The sequence below is a fragment of the Poecilia formosa genome, unplaced genomic scaffold, assembly GCF_000485575.1.
Source record: "Poecilia formosa unplaced genomic scaffold, Poecilia_formosa-5.1.2 Scaffold298, whole genome shotgun sequence".
NCBI classification, from domain to species: domain Eukaryota; kingdom Metazoa; phylum Chordata; class Actinopteri; order Cyprinodontiformes; family Poeciliidae; genus Poecilia; species Poecilia formosa.
The window spans coordinates 24017-50535 of NW_006800237.1; the positions used below are offsets into that span (position 1 = coordinate 24017).

Below are 26519 nucleotides of genomic sequence, written 5' to 3' on the forward strand. Positions count from 1 at the left end.
GTGAGGTTTTACAGGGTGTGATAAGTTTTGAATATTGACCTTGAACTGTGAAAATGTATTTATTTTTTAGACATTTTAAAGCTAAAATTTGAGACAAAGAATGGCAAGAAAAGAGCGGAACAAATAAAACTCCAACTCTGACTGAGAAGTCTTTGTGTTTATGTTAATAATGTGATATCTGACAGCTTCTTATATATCAGCTCTGAGTTTCGTACCCGCTGAACTGTAAAATGAAAGCCTGTTTTGAAAGGATTTTGTACTACAGCTCTCTGTCTTCGTTCGTTTTGCTGATGGGAAACAAACTCAAAGCAATGACACAATCCCTTCCCCGGATATGAAACATGATCGCTGTTTCCACACCGAGCAGAACAAAAAGCACATGCCACTCTTACGCACTCACACTTTATTTCAGTGCCCTTTATCCTTGTAAAATGTGTGGATGTTTAATATTCATTCAATATACGCTGCGTCTCTGCAGCTGTGCCACGATGAAGATCCTGGGAGGCGATGACAGCATGAGAGCCACAACGGCCTGTCGGAGACAGGAAGGTGGAAAATAACTCACTGGCTTTATGGCTCAATCACACATAATCAGTTTGTCCACATCAGGACACTGCAGGCTCGGTTCCCAGGCCTGAGGGAGAAAATATTGACCTTTCTCCCTAATACATACATTTACCTTTTGAGCAAAGGGGGTTTGAGCCACATTTTCTTCTCATTATTCCTCCTGTTATAAAATAATGTAAACAATTCACTTTTAATGAATTTTGTTTTTACTTTCAGTTCATATAATGGCTTTGCCAGAGTGTTTTTTTTGTTGTTGTTCAGAAATTTGGCAGGTTATCATTGGATATGCTTCTTCTGTGCGCTCTTCATATTTTGGAACCATTATGCAGACCAATGGTAAACCACATTTCATCAGAGTTTGTAATCGCCCTCTCTTACATTCATCACAAACAACCAGGCAGGAAGCCGCTTCAGCAGAGGGAACTGGGAAGAAAGTCAGAAAAAACACCACAGCAGTTTGGTTCAGATGCACAAAACTGACAAAGACAAATTAGAGCTTAAAAATAAACTATTAGTAGTATTTTTTTACTGGTTAGCTTAACTTGGGAGTAAAACACTTAAAGGCCAAATGTGCCACATGAACAGCAATTACACCCAAAGATGTGCCTGGTGATATCCATGGATTGATTAATTAAATATAAAATACCCTCCAAATTCCTTCTGCAGGATTTTTATCCATGAAAATTAGCTGCAGCAATGAGTCTTTTTTTTTTCTCAGTGCCTGAGCCAAATGAATATCAGAATGTGTGTCAGAAATTTGCTTTCCCTTTCTGCCCAAAAATGTATAGCATTACTTTGAGGCAACATTTGGTGCAACTTGAATTGTGAAAAAAAACTAAAAAGTGCAAAAGTATCACACCAGCAGTGAGTGAGGGAGGAGCCGTCAGGATACGGGACGCAGTTCTATGGTAAAGTCCGTGCCGAGCCGACATGCAAGCGCACAAACATGCACATCCGACATAACTTACTTTTTGGATAGACTTTAGGATTAATTAGGACAACTGCAATACTGGAGTATGAATACATTTTATCAGCTTTTTTTAACCACAACACAGGTATGAATATAATAATGATAATCACTTAAAATGACCACAAAAAAAGACGCATAGGTGAAAAACACATTTTTAATTGTACTTTGATGTTAAAAACACTCATCACTACCATATATGGGAAATGTTTTATGTTTTAAGTCCTGTTTTGCTGATTTGATGTGTGGAGTTGTACTTAATATAAATATTTTTTAAAATAAAATTCACCACAACATAATTTTTGTTTGCCTGGTATTTTTCATGCCAAGATATTTTGGTGTTGATTTTATGGGAACACTAAAACACGTCACATCTTCTGAAGACAAAACAGCACCGCTTTCAGCACTGGTCTTGTTTTAACTCAGAGTTCTGACACAAATCTGTGTTCAGCAGATAAACACAAAGCAAGCATACTTGCAGGTGTAAACAATCCATCCTGTTATCCTCAGATCAGCATTAAGTAGAAAGAGATGAAGAGATAAATAACCTGAAGGAACAATAACAGGAAGAAACAGTGCTGTGCTCCAGAGGCCCAGGATAAACGCTGTGTTACAGTAGATTGTTTATCTCCACTTTGCTCAGCAGCTAATAAGAAACTAAAGGCAATAATAACTCTCTGACTATTCATACTGAATTGGTTGTCATATAAGCGGCATCTTGCAAATGCCACTGCTGAGGAACCCCATGTTGTTTACAAAAGCATTTGCTAATTATAAATGATCCTTTAAAACATAACACCGGAAACAAAAATTCATTTCTCATCACCACCTGTGAATTTGCCTGGTTGTTCAGTCAGCTTTTTGCTCCCATTGTTGGAAGACATGTGCTGAGTGTGCTTAGACTTACTGCTCATACAAACATGAACGTTTTAGTTGCTTCTGCTGTTTTACAGAAACACTCCAAAGCTCGCTAATTTAAAGTGTTTTGCACAAGCATATCGTTTACTTTTACATAATCAGTGTTGTTTTTAAAATGGCACAGTTTGGAATACTGTTGTGTGGTCATGATATGTACTGTGAAGTTAAAGTCTTTGTACATATGTTGGTAAAGTTTATTTGGCAATCTTTAGTCATCGAGCTGTAATAAAAAAAAACAAAAAAGAGTGTTGGGGGTAAAAAAAAAAGTTAATCACAAAATTATTAATTGGTGTGGCTTTTAAACCGGGAGCTGGACCAGACGACGAATCAATACTTAATTTTTTAGCAAGGTCTGCTTCTTAATCAGTCAAAACACTCTGTCACCAAAGAACTTCTCAGTTTAATCAGCATATCCTTTCTCTTTTCTTTAATGTCTTAAGCGTCTAATGATACAAAATACTTAGTGAGGTAAATTAATATTTCACATACATAAAATTTTATTCTTTGACCACTTGCACAGATATAATACAATATATGACAGACTGTTTACACCTGAATGTGATCAGCTTCCACTGACCCGTTCATACTTTACATAACCACCGTGACTAGAAGAGTAAAGGAACATATTAACTTGAGCCTTTCCACGAATACATTCAGACGCAGAGGAGGAATGACCCAAACCTATCTTTACAAGTCAGAGTTTGTTAAATTGCAGATTTTTACTTTGAAATAAAAATAGCAGTATGCATCTGTTTTTGCCAAAACCAGCCATTACTCATTTGTTTTGAGTGTGCAAGCATTTCCCTCCACTTCTGCAGCACCCGTGTGAGCACCGTGCTCCCAGCTCAATTATTGGATGTCTACTTGCTCTGTGACAACCCTCGGCAGATGCTGATGGAAAATAGCTTCCGCATGCATTTTTTTTCTTCTACCCACTCAACGGTAGAAAGTGGCTGGGAGCAGAACAATTATCTGACACAACAAAAATGTTGCTGTAGTGCTCGAATTTGCTCTGAGGTCCATCGGTGCTTTGAAATAAAGGACAGAGCTCTTTCTTCTTTACGAACTATATCAACATGAATTCTGGGAATGTCCTGTGGTCCCGTTCTGCTTAATGCCAGAGTGGGACTGATTTGTACTGGCCTTTGACCTCTGTGCTCCTCTGTTTACCTTCAGCAGCCTTTTGGCTGCTGATGTACTTTTCCTCTTAGTGTAATACATCCACATATCTGGAATAATAACGTCAAAAGTATTCATACCCTGTATAAACACACATTCACAAGAAGGCTAAATTATGCATATAAACACTTGCGTATGTGCATGTAACATTTAGCTGTTATAAATGAACACTGCGCAATTAGCCATTCATACAAAAATCATGTTAGGTAGCTCACGCAGATCTGCTAGGAACTCAAAGCTTGATCAATGCTCTGTGGGTGGCCATCGCTTTTTATCTACAAGCAACTGAACCGCTAACATTAGCATCTAAAAGCTAACTGGAGAAGCTTTGTTCTGCTTTCACACAACTGTTGTTCAGGATGTGGTTGCATGGTAAACACTATGGCGCCTGTAATCACTAGCACCTTCTGACTCACATTTGTACGGTATCTGATGTCACTTTATGGCGTACGTTAACACTTTGTGAATGATTCTCACAAGTTGGTAGTTGTAGCTCTGCATATCTGCTAAATTGGCAAAGTAATACTGCAAACACACACTGTTTTGGAGGTACTGGGTCACTTTGAGTAACACTGATCCATTATGAAGTGATGGAAATGTGGCTTCACTTGGTTGCTTGTTGGCTTGTTTTTTGCATTGATTATAGCGGCACATGGTTGGCACTTTTTCTACATACAGTATACGTTGCCTTGCAAAAACAGTCTTACCCCTTTGACTTTTTTTTTTTACATATTGTATTAAAAGCACAAACCTCAGTCTGTTTACTGATATTTTATGTGGCAAATCAACCAAAATTGTCTTTTAATTTTGAGAATTAAAAAAAAAAACCGAAAATTGGGTTCTTCACCTTTAATTTCCTCTAATCTGATAACCATGAATAAAATCCAGTGCTACATCGCCTTTAGAAAGATCCATCCACTGAATTTTTCTGTTAAATGTTAATAAGAATCACAAATGTATTGAGAAATAAATTAGGACACCCCACATAAATTCCTGTTTTTAAAGACTAAATGTACACATAAGCTTATCGCAGTTAGTCAGCGTTTTGAAGGCGTTTTGTATTTTTTTAAACCTCAGACATTTAGCTCGGTGAGCTTTCGACCGCTGAACTGAGAGTTGAACAGCATGGTTGGATCTAAAGAGCTGTCTGCAACCTTTCAAATGAATATTGGAGGATCTTATGAATCTTATACTGACTTTAAAGAGGTCTCAAAAGAATAAAATAAGCCATTCCGCTCTCCAGAAAACAGGATATTTAAAACACCTGCCAGAACGCAGACCTCTACTCACCGAAGCAAGTTCACCCTGAAAGCAGAAAGCTAAAAGAAGTCTCAAAAATAAACTGAACAATCAGAGTTAACTTCAATGACAGGCGTACAAGAAGGAAAGACTTGGTCTCTAAGCAACAGACAAAGACCAAGACTTGTATAGGAATTATATTCTTTAAACAGATTCATCTAAATCTGAGGTATTTCGACAACATTTTAAGAAAAGACAGAAGCAAGTCAGATTTGATTGTTAAAGCAAAGCGGAGCACCTAAAGGAATATTTCTAAAGGGCAATGCCGGAAGAAAATCTTAGAGTAGCTAAAATATAATGACAGTGGCATGGATATAAATACGTACCACTCTTTTCAGATTAATATTTTTAAAACAAAGATAAAAACCTTAAATATTCTGTCTTTAGCTTGCCTATAATGTGCTTCTTTCTGTTTGTCTTTTACATAAAATTCCAACAGAATGCATCAAAATTTGTGTTTTTGTAATGCAAACAAATGTGGAAAAGGGGTATTGATACTTTCACAACTGTGACCAATATAAAACTGTAACACTCGGCAATACCAAAAGAATAGCAACGTCATTCGTTTAGTTCTTTATACCTCGACCTTATTTTGTTTCCTACGCCGGGTAGGACCTGGGGTGAGCAGCTGCCTTTTTCCCATCCACAATAACTCTGTGGTTTCCTCACTGTAAAGTCACCAGAATGCTTTTTTTTCTTCTTCCTTTCTCTGTACAGTTTCATTAAAATCTGTATGAACAAGATAGCGACGTACACGCACCAGAGCAGAGCATATAGAGTACAAAAAAGCAATCCCTTCTGTCCTTGTTCTGTGTCATTTGGTCTTGTTTATTGTGTGCGCAAGTCCAATGTCCAGTTTGTTGTACCACAAAACACACATTTGTCAGACGGCAAACACTGAAGCAGAGACTCACGCCAGGACTTGGTGTGTTTTCTTTTTTTTTTGTTGTATTTCTATTGTAGTTATTTGTGTTTTCTTGATATTGTTTGTGAAGTTGTTCAACGGGCAGCAGCTCCATATTATTAAAATGACAAAACATCGAGAACAATCCATTCACAAGACTCGCAGCACACTGAGCATCCTGGTCTGGACGTCTGCCATACTGCTGTCATGTTACAGGGCTTAGAGCTGCCGCGTCTCCCGGCGACACTGATGACTGACGACTGCTCCCAAGAGTGATTCAGTCGGCACACCGCTTCAAAACCCAACTAGGGCTTTCAGTCGGAGCTCCAGCGGAGCTCAAAGCCATCTAACTTCCTTCCTAAAAGTCCTTTTCTCCTCGTTTCTTTCAGAGGTGGCTCTCAACATTCTCTCTCTGCACCTCGTAGCACTGCGTCTTCTCCGACTGACTGATGTCCTCCACAAGGGTGCAGTTGCTGGTTCCTTCGTTCTGCTGCGAGCCGGAGTTTTCCGTCTCCTTGCCGTGGACCGTCCCGTTGTGGCAGCGAGCCACGAGCCACGTTTGCTCTTCGGGACTGCAGACCGGGCCAGAAGATTTGGCGATGTCCGGGAGGTGGGGAAGCCGAGGGATGTGGTTCAGCAGGCTGCCCGTCTTGGTGTTGTTGGAATTGCTGTAGGTGTGGCGGTATTCCTCCTCGATGTTCCTCCCCAGCTTCCAGCGCTTCCACTTTTTCAGGATCTCAGATTGCACCTATGGGAATCACAAAAGATAAAGGAGACGTTAAGAAATGGGACAACATAAAAATCAGAGGTTGGAAATATTTATTGTAGCTCGGGAAACTCACTTCTTTGTTGACAAAACAGTACAAGATCGCCACCAGGAGACCCTGAGAAGACAACAGATATTTATCCAAAATTCATCTGCATTGGCATTACAGCGGTGAATTCCCCTTTCGCATGTTTCCACTGGTATTTTGATTATTTATCTTTGCTTTCTGAGCTCCAAGTCTTTGAGGCTGGAGGGCCTCCTGGCCATCACGCTAATCTTTAGCTCCCACCAAAGTTTCTCCACGAGTTTCAAGTCGAGGCTCAGACCGTGCCAACCCAAAACATTCGTATCACTTCCAGTAAGAGGAAGCATGTTGTCAAAATTAAAACTTATTTCAAACCTAAATATGCCAGAGGTATGAATAACATTTGGGCTCAACTGTAATCTTCCACATCTTGCTCGTCTTCTCTCTTTGCTCGTTCCTTTCGTTATTTTCCCCTACGGCACACACACACACACACACACCGATCCAGAATATCTGTGACAAATTTTCTCCGAGTATTTTACGTGAAAAGCAACACAGCTGTTACGTCACAACGAGGAGGGACACGGCTGGGAAGGGCTGATCAGACGAGACGCATTGTGAAGTGAGATTATTATTTATGAACACGGAGAGAAACAAATGCATAAGAAATAAAAAATAACGACAAAATGGATAGTAAGTTTTCTATTAAGTTAGTAATAATCAGCGAGCTGCAATGAGTGCATGCAGTTGAGAGACATCTGGAGATGGACTTATGTTTTTTTTTTTAAAGCTCAGAAGATTCTCTTTTACACCATTTTCCCTCCTATGTGGTTTTATTTGACTCATCAATTGGCAGATTAGATTATTTTAACGCCTTTAATTGCCTTCTGACACAGTTTAAACTCTTCAAAACTCTTTATTCTTGCTGCTGTCCTACCGCTTCATAAATAATTTGACTAAGATGTGTAAATAAATGCGTTTGTTCTTAAAGTCATGCTCCAACCTGGAAGGAGGAGAAAAAGAGGTCGATGAAGAGCTTAGTGAGATGTAAATGCAAGCTCTTGTTGGTGGTCTCCTCTGGCAGGAAGATGAAGACAATCTGATGGATACCCAGAAGAGGGATCAGCGTTAAAGTTGATTTCGCCAACCTGAGACGTAGAAAAAGAGCATAAACTAAGTTCCAAGAAAAACGGTGATTAAAAAGATCAATTTAATCATCTAAACTTACCTGACTTTATAATCTGTGTATCTCATTTGGTGTGCTCGAAGTTTCGAGACAAGGATTTTGATGATATGTATAAAGATAATAAAGTTGATCTGTGAAAAGACAGAGATATTGTCAAAAAACTGCAAAAATGGGTTATAAACATAAGGAAACGCGTAAAAAGAAAGTTTCAAAAATATGTGTGTCTTCCTGAAGTTGCTTTGCTTCTTGGAAATACTGTAAAATTGTAGGACCTTTTCTGCTTTACAGGCTATTCTTTCTCAGGGACTCAGGCATTTTTTTTTGTTTGTTTGTTTTGTTTTTCAAATGTTAACTTAACCCTGCATTATTTGTCATAACTTACAAGTTTCTATGAGTCTTACAGACTTTAAAAGTGTTTTACTGAAATCGTCTTGCCACCAACTCCAGCAGAGAAAGACCCTGCTTGGTGGGAAAAGTCAAATCTCTCAGTCTTTTCTGATTCAAGAGGCTCCTAATGTTGTTATCCAATTTTCTGTTGTGCAATGAAAAATAAATGTAAACATTGTAGTATAAATTGAGATCCATTGAAGATAATGTTTGTGGATGACCCAAAGAGGCCTGTTGTGAGGTAGGAAAGCTGTTATGCAACATCCAACCAAGTGAAAAGCTCTCCTGAAGGAATATAGCCAAATGTTAATAAGTTTGACGATAAATACAGAAAGAAGATTTCTCCAGAGCAAATGCTTAAATTTCCCCTGAAAAGCCAAAACATACATAAGCATCGGGAATAAATCCTCCAGATTAAAAAAACAATATATTACGCAACTTTGTTGGAGACGATGTGAAGGGAAGAAAAAAAAAAAAAAACTTGATTCCCTGTAATCTGAAGGATGCATCATCACTGCATCTCTAGAGGCAGAGTGGTGGCTCGGGCTTAACGAGAGCTTTGCGAAACTCTTCACACACTTTAAATCTTTCCATATTTCTCATGTTACTATCACACACTTCAGTGTGTTTTTTTTTTTATTTTATTGGTGTAATAAAAAACAGACGATCTGAAAAGCGTGCCGTGCTTTTATGTTCACCCCGCTCTCGCCTCGACACTCTTCCAGAAAGACGAGCGCGAGACGAATAGTTGCCCAGTCAGCAGATTCTCCTACCTGCACTGTGGATCTCTGGAGCTCCTCCAGAGACAACATTGTGCTTCTTGCCGTTCCTCTAATTAATGCGCTCCTTGCCAGACTATCTAGTTCAGACGAGCAACCATGTGGTGGCAGGTTTGCGGCTGTGTCCATTCCTTTTTCATTCTCCGGTGATGGATTAAACATTGCCCCACAAAGGTTTCTGAAGATTAAACTTCTCCACCCCTCTCATTCCCGACCTCTCTTCTGTGATCTCGGCTCTTTGCGATGCATTTTTGCTCCCTAACGTTCTTTAGAAAACCTCTGAGGCCCGGTGAGAACAGCTGGATTTATACTTAAATAACAACCTTGAAGCAAAAAAGCTGCGGTAAAGACTCTGCAGAGGTTTTCAAAAGAGAAAAGAGCCACTCTGATGATCGATTGATTCCAGTCGCCTGGCGATTATTGCCAGTGAATCACTATCGCCAAAATATTAATCATAAACATTTATTTTTCTGGTCATGTTAATGTTGTGAAGATTTGTTTAGTTGATTAAACTTGAAAACAACCAAGGAAAAAAGACTGCAGATGGGCATTACATTTTCTGAAATTAGGCGAATTATCACGGAAACATTTTCAAATCTTAAGGGTTATTTATCCACTGCAAGTAAACAACAGCTTCTTATGCAACTTCTAACAATCTGGTCCAAATACTTTAAAGCCTCAGCTTTAAAGTAAACAGTTATTATTGTTTTACCTAGCTTACTTTGTGCAGGCCAAATGGGAACATTTAATTAAACAATCATGTTCAAAACAATCACAAATTCTTAGTTCCTAATAAATGCCTCTAAGCAAAAAAAAAAAAAAAAGGATTTGGCTTCAAATACTCTGAAATTAAAGATGAGAATATCTGGCTAGCACGCAAGCAGCAACTGCAGCTCATTTTTATAACAACTAAATAAATAAAACTGAGGCTTCTTGTTAAACTGAATCTGTCTCTGACCAACACATGCAGATTAGATGTAAAACAATTAGTCACTGGAACATATTTCGGCTTTTCCACGTCAGCTGGCATTTCTTTTAAGAAACAGTCGGCGCTTTTCTGATGAGCATGCGTTCGGATGTGACCTTTAACATGTTCGTTCTGCGAGGATTAAATTAGGAAAGTATGCTGGACTTAATTTGGACGCATGACTCTAATCTCTATCTGTCCAAAGCAATATGAAAACTAAAATGTTTATTTAAAATGGTATTTACTTATTTATTTTTATATTTAAGATGTAACCTGAGTAATAAGATAATGGATTTTTAGGATACAGTTTTGGATAAGTAAGTTGAACATTTTTCGTAAACAGTTTGCCAATTCTGGAAGTGTTTCGGCTTTTCCTGCTCTGATGCGAAGCTCGAAAAAACAAAAGCAAACAAACAAAAAAACAAAAAAGCCAGTGGAATCAGAATAATGAGGGAAACTCTGGAATGAGGACTGGCCCCGCCATTCCTACAAACAACTCCGACACAGGAATTCCTGCGGGATACAGGCCACTTAGCAGGACGATTAATGCATGGAAAATGCCAGGATGTCTGGCAAGCATGACCGACTGGAGCAACATAAACGCTCTGAACTGACCCTCACAAAGCCCACGATCTGTGTCGCTGAACAAAATGCATGATAATTGCATTTGCTTAACCCAGAATCCTAGGAGGCCTAACATGCTTCCCAGACGTTAGATCTGAAGCACAGCCAACCTTTCTCACTTCATAAATAAATGAGCTGGTCTTAATATTGCATAGGGTACAATTTAACAAAAACACTATGCAGCCAAGTGGAAATGCAAGATGCCAGTCGTGCATTTGGAGTTTTCTTGGGATTACGTTTGTGCTGAATTTAAACAAAAAAAAAAAAAAGAAAAATGGATGTTGCAGAAAATTACCACAACGCCAAGCAGTATCGGCGCTCGGATTATCCACCAGATATTCATGTCTGTGTTCTGCTCCCAGCACCTGAAAACAGAAACACATTGAAGGAAACAGCAGCGACTACAGGACATTTCTCACATGCTTCTTGGACATTTGCTCTGTAATTTATAGCTTCCTTGTTCTGAGATTTGCAGCCGAGTCTCGTGTTGGCTGATGAGTTGTTTTCTCAGCGTTTAGAAAGTGTGGCTTTGAAATGCATGTCCCTCCGTTTACCGCTAAGCGGCGCGCAACAGGGGCCTGACGATGAACATGAAATATTTCTGACATTTAATGTTTTAACTCCTGACCATGAGATAATTTACTTTCACCTCAGAGCAGCAACAAGCTGCTGTAAGTTTTAATCACACATTTAGAGTTCATCAAACCACCTTCTGAAAACATCTTAACATGGTCGCACAAAAATATTGCTTTTAAAACTAAAAGTAAAAGAAGAAGAAATACTTACTCTTTATTTTCATATAAATATTTAGAGACTGCCCAGGGAACAAGGAATATTAATGGTGTTCCTATAAGAAACAAACAAAAAAATAGGTTATCTGCTGAACTTGCAGACGCACATCCTCCTATCCAGAACAGGTCAGCTCACCCCAACCGATGCACAGGTAGATTTTGAAGTAGTTCCTCTCCGTGAACACGGTAATGACCAGCAGGTTGTGGAGGTAGATGCCTTCCACCAGCAGCCAGTAGCTGTTGGCCATGATGCTGTACTGCATCATCACCAAGGCAGTGCGGCAGCTAATTGTGGTCTGCAAGAGAGCGGAGGGACGTTTCACAAAACTCCACATGCATTTTCAGCTGAACGTGGTCGGGATCAGAGCCGCTGCAGATGGGATCTCCTTTTCTGGCAGCGGGATCCAGGCGTTGTGCCGAAGGCGATCGGATTCCACAAAAGCAGCGACTTTCACGGCCAGCTGTGTCACACAGCTCAGCGCGCAGTGGAAAGCATCGTCTTTCTTTTGTAGATAATTAGCTTGTATTACTATCTTAGAGCTATTGGCTTTTGACATGACCTGACAAGACATTTGTGACGACGTTGCACATCTTCAGCAGAGTAACCGTGGCAACTGACTAACTTTTGACTCACTTTTGGCTGAATGAGGTCAGGAATGTTTACGTACGCCCCCCACAGGTGTCCATTTCAAATGAAAGCATTTGTTTTGATTGTCAGGCAGAATTTCAGATTAAAGCTTCCTCCAAATGAGAATCACCAACCAAACCAGTAGGACTTAGCTGGTCTTTAAGGCTGCTGCTGCAATACAAATTTGTTTTGCATCGCCTCATATCATACATTCTTGTAATATCAGGAGAAAGTTTTATTTTGCAGCAGTCTGACTTATTATTGATTACTTTGTTTGGACTCCTTTTACATATTTCTCTGTGGGTTTTTGATCCTGTGCATATTGTTGCGTATTTTTGTGTAAAATTGTTTCTGTGTAGATCTCAGTTCATGTTTTAGTTTGGCCGTCTGGTCCTCCTTTTTTGTGCACAGCATCCCGTTTACTTTTGCTGCTTCACCCATTTCCCATTTTCCCACGTGTGGTTTTTGTGGTTTTTGTTTTTGGGGTTTCTGCGTTCTCTCAGCTGTTCTCCATCTAGTAATTAGGCCCACCTGTTTTTCATTCCAGTAAAAATCTTCACCAGCGCATTGTCAGATGATTAAATGTCTTACTAAGGTAGACAAAGAATAAATTCATTGCACAGAATTGAAGTTATAAAGAGATACAAAAGCAAATACGGGAGAAATAATTCAGAACACGTACATAATTAACCTCCTGAAAAGATTGACAGTGTTTTTATGAACCCAGAACTTTCATTATGGACTATTAGGTTTTCTTCGTAGTACTCTTCCATGCTTACCAGCAGCTCCACTGGGGGTATCGATTCACTGGGGAACCCCTGGTCCCTGTCTCCGCTGATCTTTTGCGATGTGAAGTTGGCCTCCAGCAGAGCATCTTTGATTAGGACCGAAAGGGCTCGCAGGATGAAGGAAGCAAACAGGTTCATGTGGATGTTGTTCCTCATGCAGTGAAGTTTTCTGACAAAAACAAAACAAGACGGACGTAAAGGCTGACCTGCGTTGGATTGCTCAAAAATACTCGTTTCAACTTTTTTTTTTGTTAAACTGTGGTTCTTTCCTGGAATTTGTACTTTTCTGCAGTAGATTGCTGTCAAACTATTTGTTGGGTTTTTCCCCCCCAAATAAACAGTCAGGGACAAATCAGTCAGCTGGTTTAAAGTTGACTGATTCTTTTTCTTTGTTGTAAAAAAAAAAAAAGACAAATTTCTTCTGATCATACCTGAAAAATATAAGAATACCAAGAGCCAGTACCAGCGCCACCAAGGACAAGGAGTAGCCCACCGTGTACATGATCCGGATACATCTGTAATAAATCTGCAAAACAACAAATAAAGAAACACGACAGGTTAGAAATTTATGAGAGTTTACCACAGCTTGCAATATCTTACTTTCTTATTTTGGGGTTTTGTAAGTACTATTTTCAATATATTTTTTAAATTTAATCTTTGCAATCCCCTGATATCCAAGCGTTCTTTGTATTTACAGTAAGCCACCTTTTGCTTAACAATTAACACATTAAAATATATTTAATGTCAGTAAAATTGTCATTCTGCTTATAAAATATTTGTGTTACCCTTGTATCTCTTAAAAATAATTATGTTCACGTATTTTTCTCACCTGGTTTGTGCTATGGATTTCACACTCGGTGGTATTGTACTTAGTCACCCACTGGCCATTGGCATCACAGTCCTGATACACCATGCCATGTTGAACTATGTGCAAAAACACACACAAACACGGATTTTCAACAGAAAATGTCATCATCACCGACGGCTGTCTGCTTCTAACAGATATTATCAGTTTTTTTCTGACCTTTATGGTACCACGGCAAATACCACGGGCACTCCACACTGACGGTGGTGTTGGGGAATCCATCGGGCCAGCAGGCATAGTCGTCAAACGTCCTGTTGCACACAAGACCTGAGGGTGAAAACAATAAGATAAAGTAAAAACAACATTAATATCACCCCCAGATGCTCGCTTTTGACTGTTTAAGTTTCAAAACGGTCTTTTGAAGTAACGTCTGCCGGAAGTCATTATCTGGAACATAATGGTCTTTCCTCAAAATCGGCCTTTCCACGTGTCATTATGTCTCTCATCAGTGGATATTAGTCGTGATTGTGAGAGTATAGACAGCTGGAAGCTCAGGGGGACAAAGTAATGAATCCTATGTTCTCTATAGCTGCTGAGCTGCTCTCACACTAATGGAACAGCAGGGATGTTATGTGAGAGCTGCCGTGTTGGAGAGCTGAGAGGAACAATTTTGTATAAAGTGTGGGAAGCAGCTTGTTTTAAAAGATGAGGCAGAACTTCCTAACGGGGAGTAATGCACCTGAAGAGCAAAATTCACCTAATTGTTGAAGACTTTCTCATTTCTTCTTCTTCTTACTTCTCACCCAGAGTTCACAAGTAGTTTGACAGCTGGCTGTTCTTAAATCATACTTTCTTTTTTTTCTTTTTTTTGCTCAGTTGCACAAAAGGTTAGTTTCAAGTCTTTTTGAATCCTTAACTTGGCCACTAGATCACACAACTTTGGTCAAACTGATATTGTTTGACTCAAATGAAACAAAACACAAGTCAAAAATGGCAAAAGAAATAAAATGACAATTTTTTTGTTCTCTGTTTCCATGTGTTAAGAGATCATAACTCTTCTACACCTGATATTTCACAAATTTCTTGATTCCACATTATGTGATTCATGTCTTCTTTAACTTCCAAACCTGGTTTGTGACACAAGGCAAAAAACTGACTTTACTGCAAATTTTCCTCTGAAAGTTCTGCAGTAGCAATAAGCCAGGAATGAAAATAAAATAATAATTAAAAAAAAACAGACCCAATATCTAAAGCTCACCACTGCTGGGCGGGTATTGACTGTTGTTGTATTCACATTCTGTCCTATACCGCTTCCAGTCGTCCTTCATTTTATCCAGGGTAGCAGCAAGAGACATCTGATTAGACACACACAGGAGAAAATTCAATAAAAAGGTGCAGTGATGTCCTAAAGATTTGCTACCTGTGGATGCTGTGATCAGACCAAGTAAACAGTTCAATTAAACCATTAAAAAAACATAGTTCCAACAAAAACAACATGTTAGTAAATTATAATGTTAATTTGACTCTAGATAAAGTTTATGTACAATATGTAAACAATTACACTTTGTGATGTCATGTTCCTCCTAAAGTTTTTTACTCGTAATTCCATTTCTGCTGCTGCTAGAAAGAAAAAGACAGAACAAAACATTTGGCTTTGATTCAGTTTTGTGTCAGTTTAGGAACATCTGATTATAGATCCACATGGCAAAGTGTGAAAAGTAAGAGCTTGAATGTTCTGTTATTGTTTTTTACATGTTAGAGTTGTGTAAAAGATTTGTTTAGCATCTGGCGCAAAAAAAAACGTCATCAATCCCAAAGGGAAACTGAATGTTATTATAACTTATCTAAATCTTCAAAGTTCTTGTAGATGCTGATCGCTGTGAGCAGGAAAGATCTCCTGTAGCAGTCTGTATTACAGTGATTCAAAAGAAGCCTCTGACTGAAAACACCGATTTTTGTTGTAGTTGTTCTATAAATCTTATGAAGACGATTAGAGAATGGCCACAGAACAAAGTCCTATTAAAAACAACAACAACAACAACAAAAAGTTTCACACTCTGGATGATCTCAGAGTCCAATAAAGAAGCTACAGAAGGAGCTAAAGATAAGGATGATGGCACAGAGGCCTTCCAACGTCACAGATTTGAAGCTTGTTGCTACAGATGAAAGGTCAGTGGAGAAGTGCTTATTTTACAATTAACGGTGTAGAATTGGATTTTTGTTTCTGGCAAAGTCTGTTTTTTTTTTTATTGAATTGTGCTTCTAAGTTACAAATAGCCCTAAATGTTATTAATGCACACAACACTTGAAAGTAAAGAACAACTTTTTATTTTTTATTTTTGTGTGTTTGGCATCATTGGAAAGCTTAGGATCCACACTATCAGAATCTGTAATTCTGTCGAAGCCCTTCATATTTACCAAACACCATGTATGAACAAAGAAAATGTCAATAAGAGACTAATATTTGCATTTATGGTTGTACATATTTAGATGCTTCATTGCGGGTCAATCTCAAGCCAGGTGGTCCGTGAAGTGTTTGTTAAATGGGTTGAGTGGTCCTAGGCCTGAAAAAGTTTGAGAAGCACTGGTTTATGCCAAAGAGCTACTTCTGTGACCTACCTGGATGCTGCACGAGACGATGAGGACTGCCAAAAAGAGGAACAGCCGTGACATCCTTTATTCCTGCTGGTGGTGCTGGGAGGGCTTTTCACCTCATAAGGGGCTTATCTACACGCGCCACACAGCCTGAGGGACACAGAGACACACAATCCATCAAAGCTCATTGAAAACACATTCACTTGACTCATATTAGCCCCACATAACAAGATGACCAAAACAGGAAAAGGTTGGGTCGTGTCTACACCAGTGCAATTTTACCAGATTTAGAAGGCAGGCGAATGAAAAAAACAAAAAAAAAAACATAATTGAAATCTACGTTTATCTAAACAGGCTAATTTGGAGAAGAAAGGGCATCCACTGGGAGCACGATAAGTCCTAATTCAGTCTTTGTTTTAAAAAGCAAAGCTTGGCAGCTGAATAAAGCACCAAGTTGCTCAGGACATTAAGTACAAGGTCGAAAGCCTCCAGGAACTGCTGCTACTTCTATCAGAGAGAGACGGTCGCAGCAGAGAGGAGCTGCACTCGCTCAGTGACGCGCAGCTGGCTGCGCTTTCTCGTTAAAACTGATCAGTGTTTGGTTGAGCGTGTCTCAGTGTGTGCCAGAGGTCACTCACCTGGCCATCGATCACCTCCAGCTCCCGACGGACTCGAGCGAAGCCGGAGAACGGAACGAAATCTGAAACGTTTCTGCAAAAAACACCTTGACCATAGAAACATTTTTGGCTAAAACGTTTCAAATTCCATTCTGTTCTAGTTCCGTGGCGCACTAGAGGACGGGGGTCATGCTGATGTGTTTAGCTTACTGGTATTTGTGCAGCAGATAAGAGCAGTGTGTCATGACAGACGGACAGGTTGTGATGCATGGAGTCCAGAAAGCCCATATTCAACACTGTCACTCTGCTTTCTAAGCTGTCAACAACAAGACACTGAAATATTGCCTCAAACTGCAGCTGGAATGTTGTAGCCACCTTTTGCTGCTCTGCTAGAAAGTCAAATACGATTAAATCTAAACCCAAGAAACCAACTTTCTAAATGGACTGTGCAGTGTAATAACCGCTGGATGCATTAGCAGCAGCACAGAGGGATTGTAGTATTTTCTCAAAGCGGCGGAGCTACTGTTGTCTGGCTCAACATCGGGTCAGGATCGGTACCGCTGATATAAGAGCGCAGACTCTTGCACATTTTCACACAATCAGATACAATGCGGTAGGCAACCTTTGTTTATGAAATGTTTCTGCAACAATCTGAGGTTGAGCAAAAAGCCAATATTATGAAAACAACTTATTATGAGCCACACTCTCAGCTCTGAGCGACTGCATCTGAAAGCTGCAAATGTTGTGAAATATTACGTTTTACCACAGACTAGCCAGATGTAATTTGGGTTTCATCCTGCATCCCATTGCACGGGCTGTCACAATTATTTCAAAAATCAATTTCATAAATTCTTCTGACAATTAATTGATTAATTTGATGGAAAAAAAAAGTGGCACAGTCTGCAGATTTTTCATTCTGCCAGTTAAGTCTTTTTATGTAATAAAAGAGGCAAATAAACAGATGATTAAATTCATTTTTGACATAAGAAAATAAACACCGTATTGCCTGAAATATACTTTAGTGTACCCTTTATAATTTGTAGCAAAAGTTGCATCAGAAGGTAAAACTACTGGAAACACCAAAATGCAAAAAGCTCAACTCTTTCTGCTCAACTTATCAATACAGTGTAGGGATAATTTGTTCATTAGTTATGGATTAACCAATTCAAAATTTGATAGCTAAAAGGTGCTTATTAGGAGATTTAGCTTTTACAAAATAAATAAAATGCATTTATCTTTTGTATAGTTTTGGCTTAATTACTGCATGTTGTCTTTTCAGCATACGGCCTTTGTTTTGAGTCTTATCTACTCCGGTTAACGATTAAACTACTGAATTAGTCGATGATTATTTCAATAACAGATTCAACGATTGTTCCGACTAATCGTTTCAGTCACAGAAGAAACGCACATCAGAGATCATCCTGCTCCTTGTTGAATAACTACATAGAATGCTTACACACACTCTCTCTCCCCCAGTAGGTAACAGATTCAGAAACAAGTTTTCCCCCAGCCACCCGTCTTGCACCATGTTGTGCAACTTAGCACTAAAGACACACAATGATTAACGAAAGTGATCCCCACAGGAGAGATTATGAAAGGAAAGGGAAACAGAGACATCGGGGTTTGGCAAAGTGTGGGGGAGAAAAAAAAGAAACTAGCCCAACCTGGCCTCTGACCACATTACTATGTTTAAAAAAAATGAATAAAAAAAAACGTGGAGCAGGAGTAATGACCGTGATACAGAATATTATTTAAAATTTACAACGTCTCTCTTAGGAGAAAATCTCTCCTACTATGAATCGGATCATTTACGGCTTTTATTCGCTTTACATCTGCATCGCTTGCACCACTGTTTCACGACACACTGACTGAGGTTTTAATAAGTTATGTTTCGAAAACCACAGAAATCTTCTCTCAGGCCATTTCTCGGTTTGATATTCTTTCAGGGAGATAATTCCCGAAAACATGCTGGAGAGACTGGAGTTTCCTCTGGCTCTATGGAGCACGCAGTCACACGCCGCTAAATATTATTCTACAGTTTAAATATCAAAATCAAAAGAATAACACAAGCTAATAATATTATATCATTTAACAGCAAAATGACTAATTATTGCTTTTCTTTAAAACAAACGCAATAAGATATGAATGTGTTTATAATGCTCATTTGAATACAATTAAAAAGATATGTAAAAGTCATAATGTAAAGATCTCACATTGGCTCGTATGTGAAGCTGAAAGTAAAAACAACGTCGCTTGTAATAGACAATACTGCTAAAGTTGCAAAGACATTTTTTTTTTTTTTAAAGACAAACTGTGTCTGTTATCCAGAAGATTGGACGCGTTTGGGTGTCTTCACTGCAGGATAATTAGGGCCACATGGCGCATGTAGTGAGAGCTGAGGCAGGACTAATGAGCGCCAAGGTGTGAGGCTAATAAGGCTTGCAAATCCGGCTGTTTTGATAGCATGGTGGAGCTGCTGCCGCACCCGGAGATATTTCCACAGGTCCGTCAGGAAACATGTTGTTTAGCATCACTAACTCTAGGTTACAGCAAATATCCCCGAGCTTTCTCTGTTACTTCTGTGCGTCTTGATTTCAGGTTGGAGGACAGCCGAGGGCCTGTGAAGGCAGAGGCAGAGCTGACCTCTTGGAGTCGTTTGGGTGCGTTTTCCCCGAGGCTATTTCAGCCAAAAACATGTTACCAAATCATCTTATACCCAGCTTTTGTCTGCTAAACAAAAGCCGTACCCCGCTCCTTGTCTAAATTACGCTTGTGTGCAATTTTACTTATATTTGTGAGGAAAATACTTTTAAAATCAGGCTTGGATGACGCACATGCCCCAACCGTCTAAAAAATGCGTTTGCTTGTTTTTTTTTTTTCTAAATCGCTCTGTGCTCAAATGCATGTTGAATGGCTTAATACAATGGCCACTAACAATTACTGTTGTTTGTTGGAGAGTACTTGCCTTTCATTGTGCTGTCTAGCAAATAACATTACAAAAGCAGAGTATGCATGGTTGAATGTTGTGCAGAGGGGAGAAGCAAGGACTAAAAACAAACCTCTTTGAAAAAAAACAACAACCACCCAGCCTGGAGATGTGCCTGTGATCTCCAATCTATCGTCCACTTTTCCAAATGAGGTACAAGACTCGACGCAGAGACGTCCCGCACTTTTCATCTTCCAGAGCTTTGGTTCACACCTCTGAGATGACGGAAGATCATTTTAAATCACCGTAAAAGAAAATAGTGGCGACGATCCTAAAAGCTGCAGCACAACTCACAGGAAGTCATTACCCGGGGCGAAGCCTGGTAGGCCTCATACCTCAGGGAAGCAGATGGCGAAATGCATAGGAGGGTGAAGCAGAGTTCAAAATGAGCAAGGCACCATGCTGAAACACACGCTTACAACTTGGCTGCAGCAAGTTGTGGCGGTCTTTTGCGGCCGGCTGAAAACTGAGCAGCTATGAATGTTTGACTTTCCACATCAAATCAGACAGTTTTGTGTCGCGCCAGCGCGCAACAAAATTCAACTTATAGGACTTTGGGCTGAAATCCAGATTTGTTGGAGCCTAATTTTACGCTAAATATATTTTTTCAATGTTCAGCGTGCATGTTAAAGTGAAGAATTGTGTTAATTTTCTCACTCAAGCACACTTTGGCCCTCTGAACTGGGAAAAGTCTTTATTAAGACAGTTGTACGTTTTTTTTGGCAGAGCCAGAAAAAAAAACTGTCTTGACGATGTGAGTCATGATGCGGCAAGGACATAAAGCCAACACAAAGAGGCAAACAACAAACTCTGACCACCTAGGGGGTTTGTTTTTAGGCCAGCAGCAACAGATAACACAATAAACTTACTCATCTAGTGTCACTTCTGTCCATTCAACCTTTACCATGATTACACAAGCATTGCTCATCTGGAGGCACATTTGAAATTCTGTTACCTCTCTACGTTTCTTCAAGAGGAAGTGTAGGGATTAAAAAAAAAAAAAAATCCAACACAGCGAACTGACAGCTGCATATTGAGCGAGCAGGCACACCGCCAACTGCAGTGTCAAAGTCTTTCGCAGAGGAACGTTAGATGCAACGTCTCCAGAAGGTCATTAATGGCAAAGTTACAGTTTAGATCACCATGAGTCAACAAATGCATCCTGACAAGCAGCTTTCCTGCCCTACTTCACTGAACCACGTACTATCAAATATTCATTAAACTGCAGCACAAGACTAAAATGCCGCAGCTGAGTGCACACGGAGAGCAACCTGTCGCATTGAAATGTCTAAAAATAAATGAAGAAGTATGTCTTTACGGGCTGCTGTGCAGTCACCAGGAGGCAGACATGGAGCGTGGCTTGTCTTCACATAATCAGAAATAATAAAAGTAGGCTGTGCATGTCAGTGTTTGCTTAAAACATATTAAAATCTCATGAAAACCTGATATGTTGTTATTATTAGGAACCAAACCAGCTAATACCTGTTTATCCACATTATTGTTGTTTGACAACCTGAAACAAAAGTTGTTGCTTTTTCCAACTTTATTTTATACAAAAAAATCAAAATAAAAATACACACACAAAAAAAGGCCCAGCTATCTGATAATAGGGTGAAAGATGGAAAAATACCTTGGAGAAATAGAAAACTCACGTCACAACAAAACGAACAAAACTATTTGAATAATTCTGTATCACTAAATGATGAGGGAAAACATGCAGCAAAACAACAACAGTTGCAGGATTGGGTTAATGAGACAACATGGACAAAAAGAAATGAAAACAGATGTAGCAAAACAGAAAAGCAACTCGCACTACACCGGCAGCTCTTAAACATTTAGACACCAGCTAAATAAATACTAAATAAATCTGCTGCTACACTGTATGATATCTTTCCACATATAGTAATAAATGGAAAAAATGTGTTAGAGGTTTAAAGATTCAAGGAAATAAAGCAGCTTTGATGGAAAATCTCAACTGGCCAGATGGTGTAAAAAAAACTTTGAGTTTGCAGAGGAAGGTGCATCAATATTAACACAGACGGCGCATTTTCACCTTGTTGCATGAGATTATGTAATGATATTGCTGCTGCTGCAGCAGCAGCAGAGCATATGTGTGGTATAAATGGTGTGTGAGGGATGAAGAGCTTACGTGGCTTATCCTGTGATCCGTTTGTGAATGTTACACTGTCAAAAACATAGAAAAGCGATGCTGGAGACATGCAATAGAGTGGCAGCACACATGTTTTCAAAGTGCAACTATGCCAACGTCTTTATAAAACGGTAACGAAGCTTAGACTTTTTAAAAATGGAATAAAAAAGCAAACAACAGCAAATCCTTTAACAGGGACATAGGTCTTGCTATTTAAATCATTTCCCCCAAAGCTTTTATCTAATATAGTGGTGATGTAATGTTAAAACTGTTTCAAAGGTACGGTAAAAAAAAAAAAAAAAAGACAAATTTTAAAACATTACTGCGGGGCTATATTAAAACAAAAGAAAGTAAATGTTTCATTGAGAGAATAACATTTTTTTTCTACATCTCCAGCCGGTGACTGACAGAATCCAGATATTTGAACGGTCACACGCCTTTTCTGGGCAGTTTTTAAAATAATACGTCGTACTACAAGTCACTATGCTTCAGATGTTCACAGCCAGGCTTGATCCATCTGTAAACTTGCTTCAGGCTTGCTGGATGTGTTGGAGGATACGATGCCGCCCGCTCGCTCTCCGACATCTGTGTTTGGAAAACGTGTCAAGGTTTGGCTCGGCCTCCACCTCTCACACAGACATTTAAACAAACTCCCCGTTTTACATTTTGTCCTCCCCACGAGCTGCTAATCCATTCTTTAACATGTCCCCTATTTACAAAAGAGTGACATAACAGGACTCTATTGTGCAGCACGGTACGAGGAAAACGGTGAGAGGAGGCGGTGTTGTTGCGCTCGAAAGCAATTTGAAAAAAACAAAACAAAACAGGGCTCTGATTTAGGGCTGCTGAGCTGAAGCTCTGAACGTCTCGGTTCGTCACTGACCCTGTTACAATGTGGGAGCACAGCAACCGTAACCCCCGATTACTCGAGTTTAGTGACAAACGTTTCCCGTTTAGAGGTCGCATCTCATGAAAGTAGTTGGAAAACAACGACAAGCGGACATGTTGGCACTCGAGTCCTCCGTGTCAGCGAGTGTGAGGCTTTTCTGTGTGGGACTTTGTGTAGGAAGGGCTTTGTTGCCACTTTCATGCTTACACTTGGACTAAAAAAAATATATATATATATATTTTTTTTTGCAAACAACGGCCCCCGTTGGAAACCTTCAAATCGCGGGGTGCCAAGTTCATCGTCCTTCATGGTTTCCTGTGTTTTTGCAAATGATCAGAGCAGCGGCCGAACCTGAATGCTGACAGAAGTTTTAGTGGCGTAACCAGTTTACATAATCGGTCATGGAGATCTCATTTGAGCCCATGGTTTATCTGGGGATGACTAATAAAATGCATAGTCTTGTTTATTAACAGTGAGTGTTGTTTGACAGAGGAATATTTTTTCTGCTTTGTTGCAGAATGAGTTGCAATCGCACCCAAAAGATTATTATTATTTTTCTCGGAATTATTTGCCAGTTTAATCAAGGAATGAACCTTGTTTTCAAACTCCTGTTTAAAGCCGTGTTCAGAAAATCCTCTGCGCCGCTTCCAAAACTCACAAGTCTGAGGGAGGGTGCACAATGAATTTGTTGGAATCAAGAAAATGGTCAAACTAAACAGATCATTTCGTCTTTCTATTGTTTTCCTTCTTCCAACCGCAAAAGGCTTGGAGCTCATCAGCAAACATAAATCCTCGTAATACCGACAGAAACATGCAAAATCCTAGTTGGAAAATGCTTGTCAGCAATTATAGGAAGGGTTTGGCTGCTGTAATGATAATAAAAATGTTTCCACTGATTCTTGAGGGCTGCAAGGAATTTCTGGTATGCCATTCTTAAATATAAAATGTAAATAGAAGGATTATAGTTTTCTTATCTCCCGTCCAAAAAAAAAAAACTTTTTTTGTTTAATTAAAATTATTTTAAATTAAACTCTTCCAGCTGTATTAATAGTTTTGATTTAGACTTAAATCTTGACATTTATAGTACTAACCCTATAATTTAATATTTATGCAAGTGGTTTTTGTGCCAAGCTTTAAATTCAGACATATACTATACGTCACTTAAGCTAAAGGGTAAGTCTGAGGACTGTTTGGTTTTCCTTCTTTTAATTAAATAACATTGATAGGTTCTGAATAAATGCCCTCAAACGGCATATTCAGGGAAGAGAAATACACGACACTGCTCGATTAAATTCAGTTTCCAGCAACTCAAAAGTCGCTGAATGAATGAATCCGGGGCGTCTATGCCAGCCAGCGAGCTATGTCAGCCAAAAAAGAAATTGCGCCTTATGCTGCAAAACTAATCTACCATTTCATATTTGTCTCATGGGAATAAATTGGACTTATCGCAGTAATAACTCACTCGGTGACATTTGCACCGGTTGAATTTAGATTTGGCATAAACAAACGAGCGTGCAGAAAGCGAGCTCTGCAGTGTCACCTGTCAGCACCGGGAAGTCAGAGGGACGAGCCAAACTTTGTGCCGTCTGCGAATACACAACGTCTTGACGGTGACATTTACTGAAAGCATTATCTCTGCCAAAATGGAACAGTGAGAATGTCGGTGTTTATTTGAAAGATTGATAAACTTAACAGCACTGATCATTTCATATTCTGATGCAAAAGACAAAATTAGCTGCGAAAACTGTGTAAAGGAATGCCGTGCATAAAACTTCGCTGATAAGATAAAACTACCTAATTAAGCCCAATGGGAAATCCACTTATTTAGGGGCAGGAGGAATAAACAAGTGCCAAACTTTAAAAAAATTAACCATGCAAGTTAGATGTAGATATTCCAACTGGGAAACAAAAATAGCTTTTGTTGAGAAGGAAGTGCAAAAACAGACCTGGCAGAGACACAAAGCAGATCTGCAAAGCACTTTGATTCCTGGTGATGATCAATAAACATTTGGTCATAAATTTGGCATCATTTTTAATGTAACAAAGCAGCTCAAACTACGCCATGCGAGCACTTTATAATAATCGACAAGCAGGACTGGAAAAAAATCTACGCTAGCTATAAAGTTTGAAGGAGATGAGGGGGCAAAATGCACCAGATAACAGGAAAGGCACAAAAGATATCAAATATATTAAGATAGTGTCTAGTTCAAAAAAGGACCAATTTCTCATGGTCTCTGAGCTATTTATGAGATAAGTAGTCGAGATATGAAAGCATCCATTTGCTGCTCTATTCCCACGAACATCTGTTGTCTGTTGCTCTCCTATGGATGCTGGCAGCAAGTGTTTATGCTCAGTAATCCCCTGAGCTCTGCTGCGCTGCTCTGTCACTCTGCCATCAGCCTGGGTTTTATCACGCGTTAGGGAGGTGCGTCTTATAAGGTGGTAGAGTCGTGGAACATTTCCGACCCCAGACGTAGATACGCCGAATGTCCGAAACCGTATTTAGTCAGGCTGTTTGGCTTAAAAGAGGAAGAACATCCATCACTTCATGACGGAAAAGTTGCTGCTGCAAAAGGCCGTGCTGTTTATTGTAAGGACGCAAAGCAGAACCGCGGGATTGGGTCGCAGTGTCTGAGGACTGGCTTTTCTGCTGCACAAACAGCCCCAACAAGGGCTCAGTTAAACTTTTGGGTTCATGTCTGAGTGAAAGCCTTCAGATGAGGAAACCAAGTTAAATAAGAAGGAGAGGGTGAGGGGAAAGACCGGGCAGCAGAATAAACTCATATGCTTCTTCTGTCTTTTCACTTTTATCAAAACAGATCCTCATTTGTAGAAAAATTGTAGCTCAGGGATACTGCAGATTCCCTAGAGAAGCTTCGAGCAAGTCTTTTACAAAGTATGCTAATTGAATCACTACAGTAACAGAGAGGACAAGGCTGGCATTCTTCATGCTACAAATACCCTAAAGACACTGAACCAATATTGAATTTATCCAGCTGGCAGAAATTTCCTGTAACAACTCAACTCTATCTGATGGAGTTATGTTCTCTCGGTTTGGGACAGATATATTCATGATTTATTACTTTAGACAAGTGTGTGAAGCAAATAAAAAAAATCTCGACTGCTGTCCAAATTAAATATTTGACAGTTTGGATGCATAGTATTGAGAAACCATCGACGCAAGAGTTTAACCAAAACAATTGTTGCTTTTTGAAATAGAGACGTGTTCGGGTATGTGCTGTTAATCTTTGACGCCATCTCCAGCTCAACATTTTGCACTAAGCAAAACAAAAGTTAAAATGAATAAATCTCAAAACAAATTAGAAATTACAGGAGTTATGCAAATGATTCAATGACTAATTTAGGACCTTGGTACCTTCAAGAACGTGGATCCCGCCATTTCCTTTGTTCATTAATCTTTGGTAATCTTTTGCACCATATTAACATGTTTAGCTGGTTCATTGGGGTGCATATAATTACCAACAGAAGGTTAATGGTTTGATTCCAGCTTCCTTCTGTCACATGTCGATGGGCAAGGCACTTAGCCCCAAGTTATCTGAGTATCTGTGAATGTGGCTCTTGTGTAAAGCGCTTTGAGCTGTATACGTTCAGACCATTTCCTTCTCAGGAGTAATCAGGAGGGGTTGCATCAGGAAGGGCATGTTAGGTAGAAGAAACATTTCCCTACTCCACATGCATGCAA

The 26519-nt window shown here is 39.4% G+C and overlaps 1 protein-coding gene across 2 annotated transcripts in view; it reads right to left on the reverse strand.

The window, feature by feature from the left end:
• Positions 1-2928: 2928 nt before the first annotated feature.
• The window catches only part of LOC103151980 (glucagon receptor-like), a 49194-nt gene continuing 25603 nt past the window's right edge, over positions 2929-26519 (reverse strand). The window contains exons 1-14 of one of the 2 annotated variants that reach the window (XM_016660812.1): positions 16814-16931; positions 16200-16325; positions 14839-14935; positions 13800-13907; positions 13605-13699; positions 13207-13301; positions 12767-12944; positions 11496-11655; positions 11355-11415; positions 10864-10933; positions 7854-7942; positions 7629-7773; positions 6677-6718; positions 2929-6582 (exon numbers count right to left, since the gene is read on the reverse strand). In XM_016660812.1, coding sequence (XP_016516298.1) covers positions 6220-6582; positions 6677-6718; positions 7629-7773; positions 7854-7942; positions 10864-10933; positions 11355-11415; positions 11496-11655; positions 12767-12944; positions 13207-13301; positions 13605-13699; positions 13800-13907; positions 14839-14935; positions 16200-16253 — 1557 coding nt within the window. In that variant the 5' untranslated portion in view covers positions 16254-16325; positions 16814-16931 and the 3' untranslated portion in view covers positions 2929-6219. Of the gene's footprint in view, positions 6583-6676; positions 6719-7628; positions 7774-7853; positions 7943-10863; positions 10934-11354; positions 11416-11495; positions 11656-12766; positions 12945-13206; positions 13302-13604; positions 13700-13799; positions 13908-14838; positions 14936-16199; positions 16326-16813; positions 16932-26519 lie in introns of those variants that run through there. The other variant, XM_007572273.2, reaches the window with a different exon arrangement.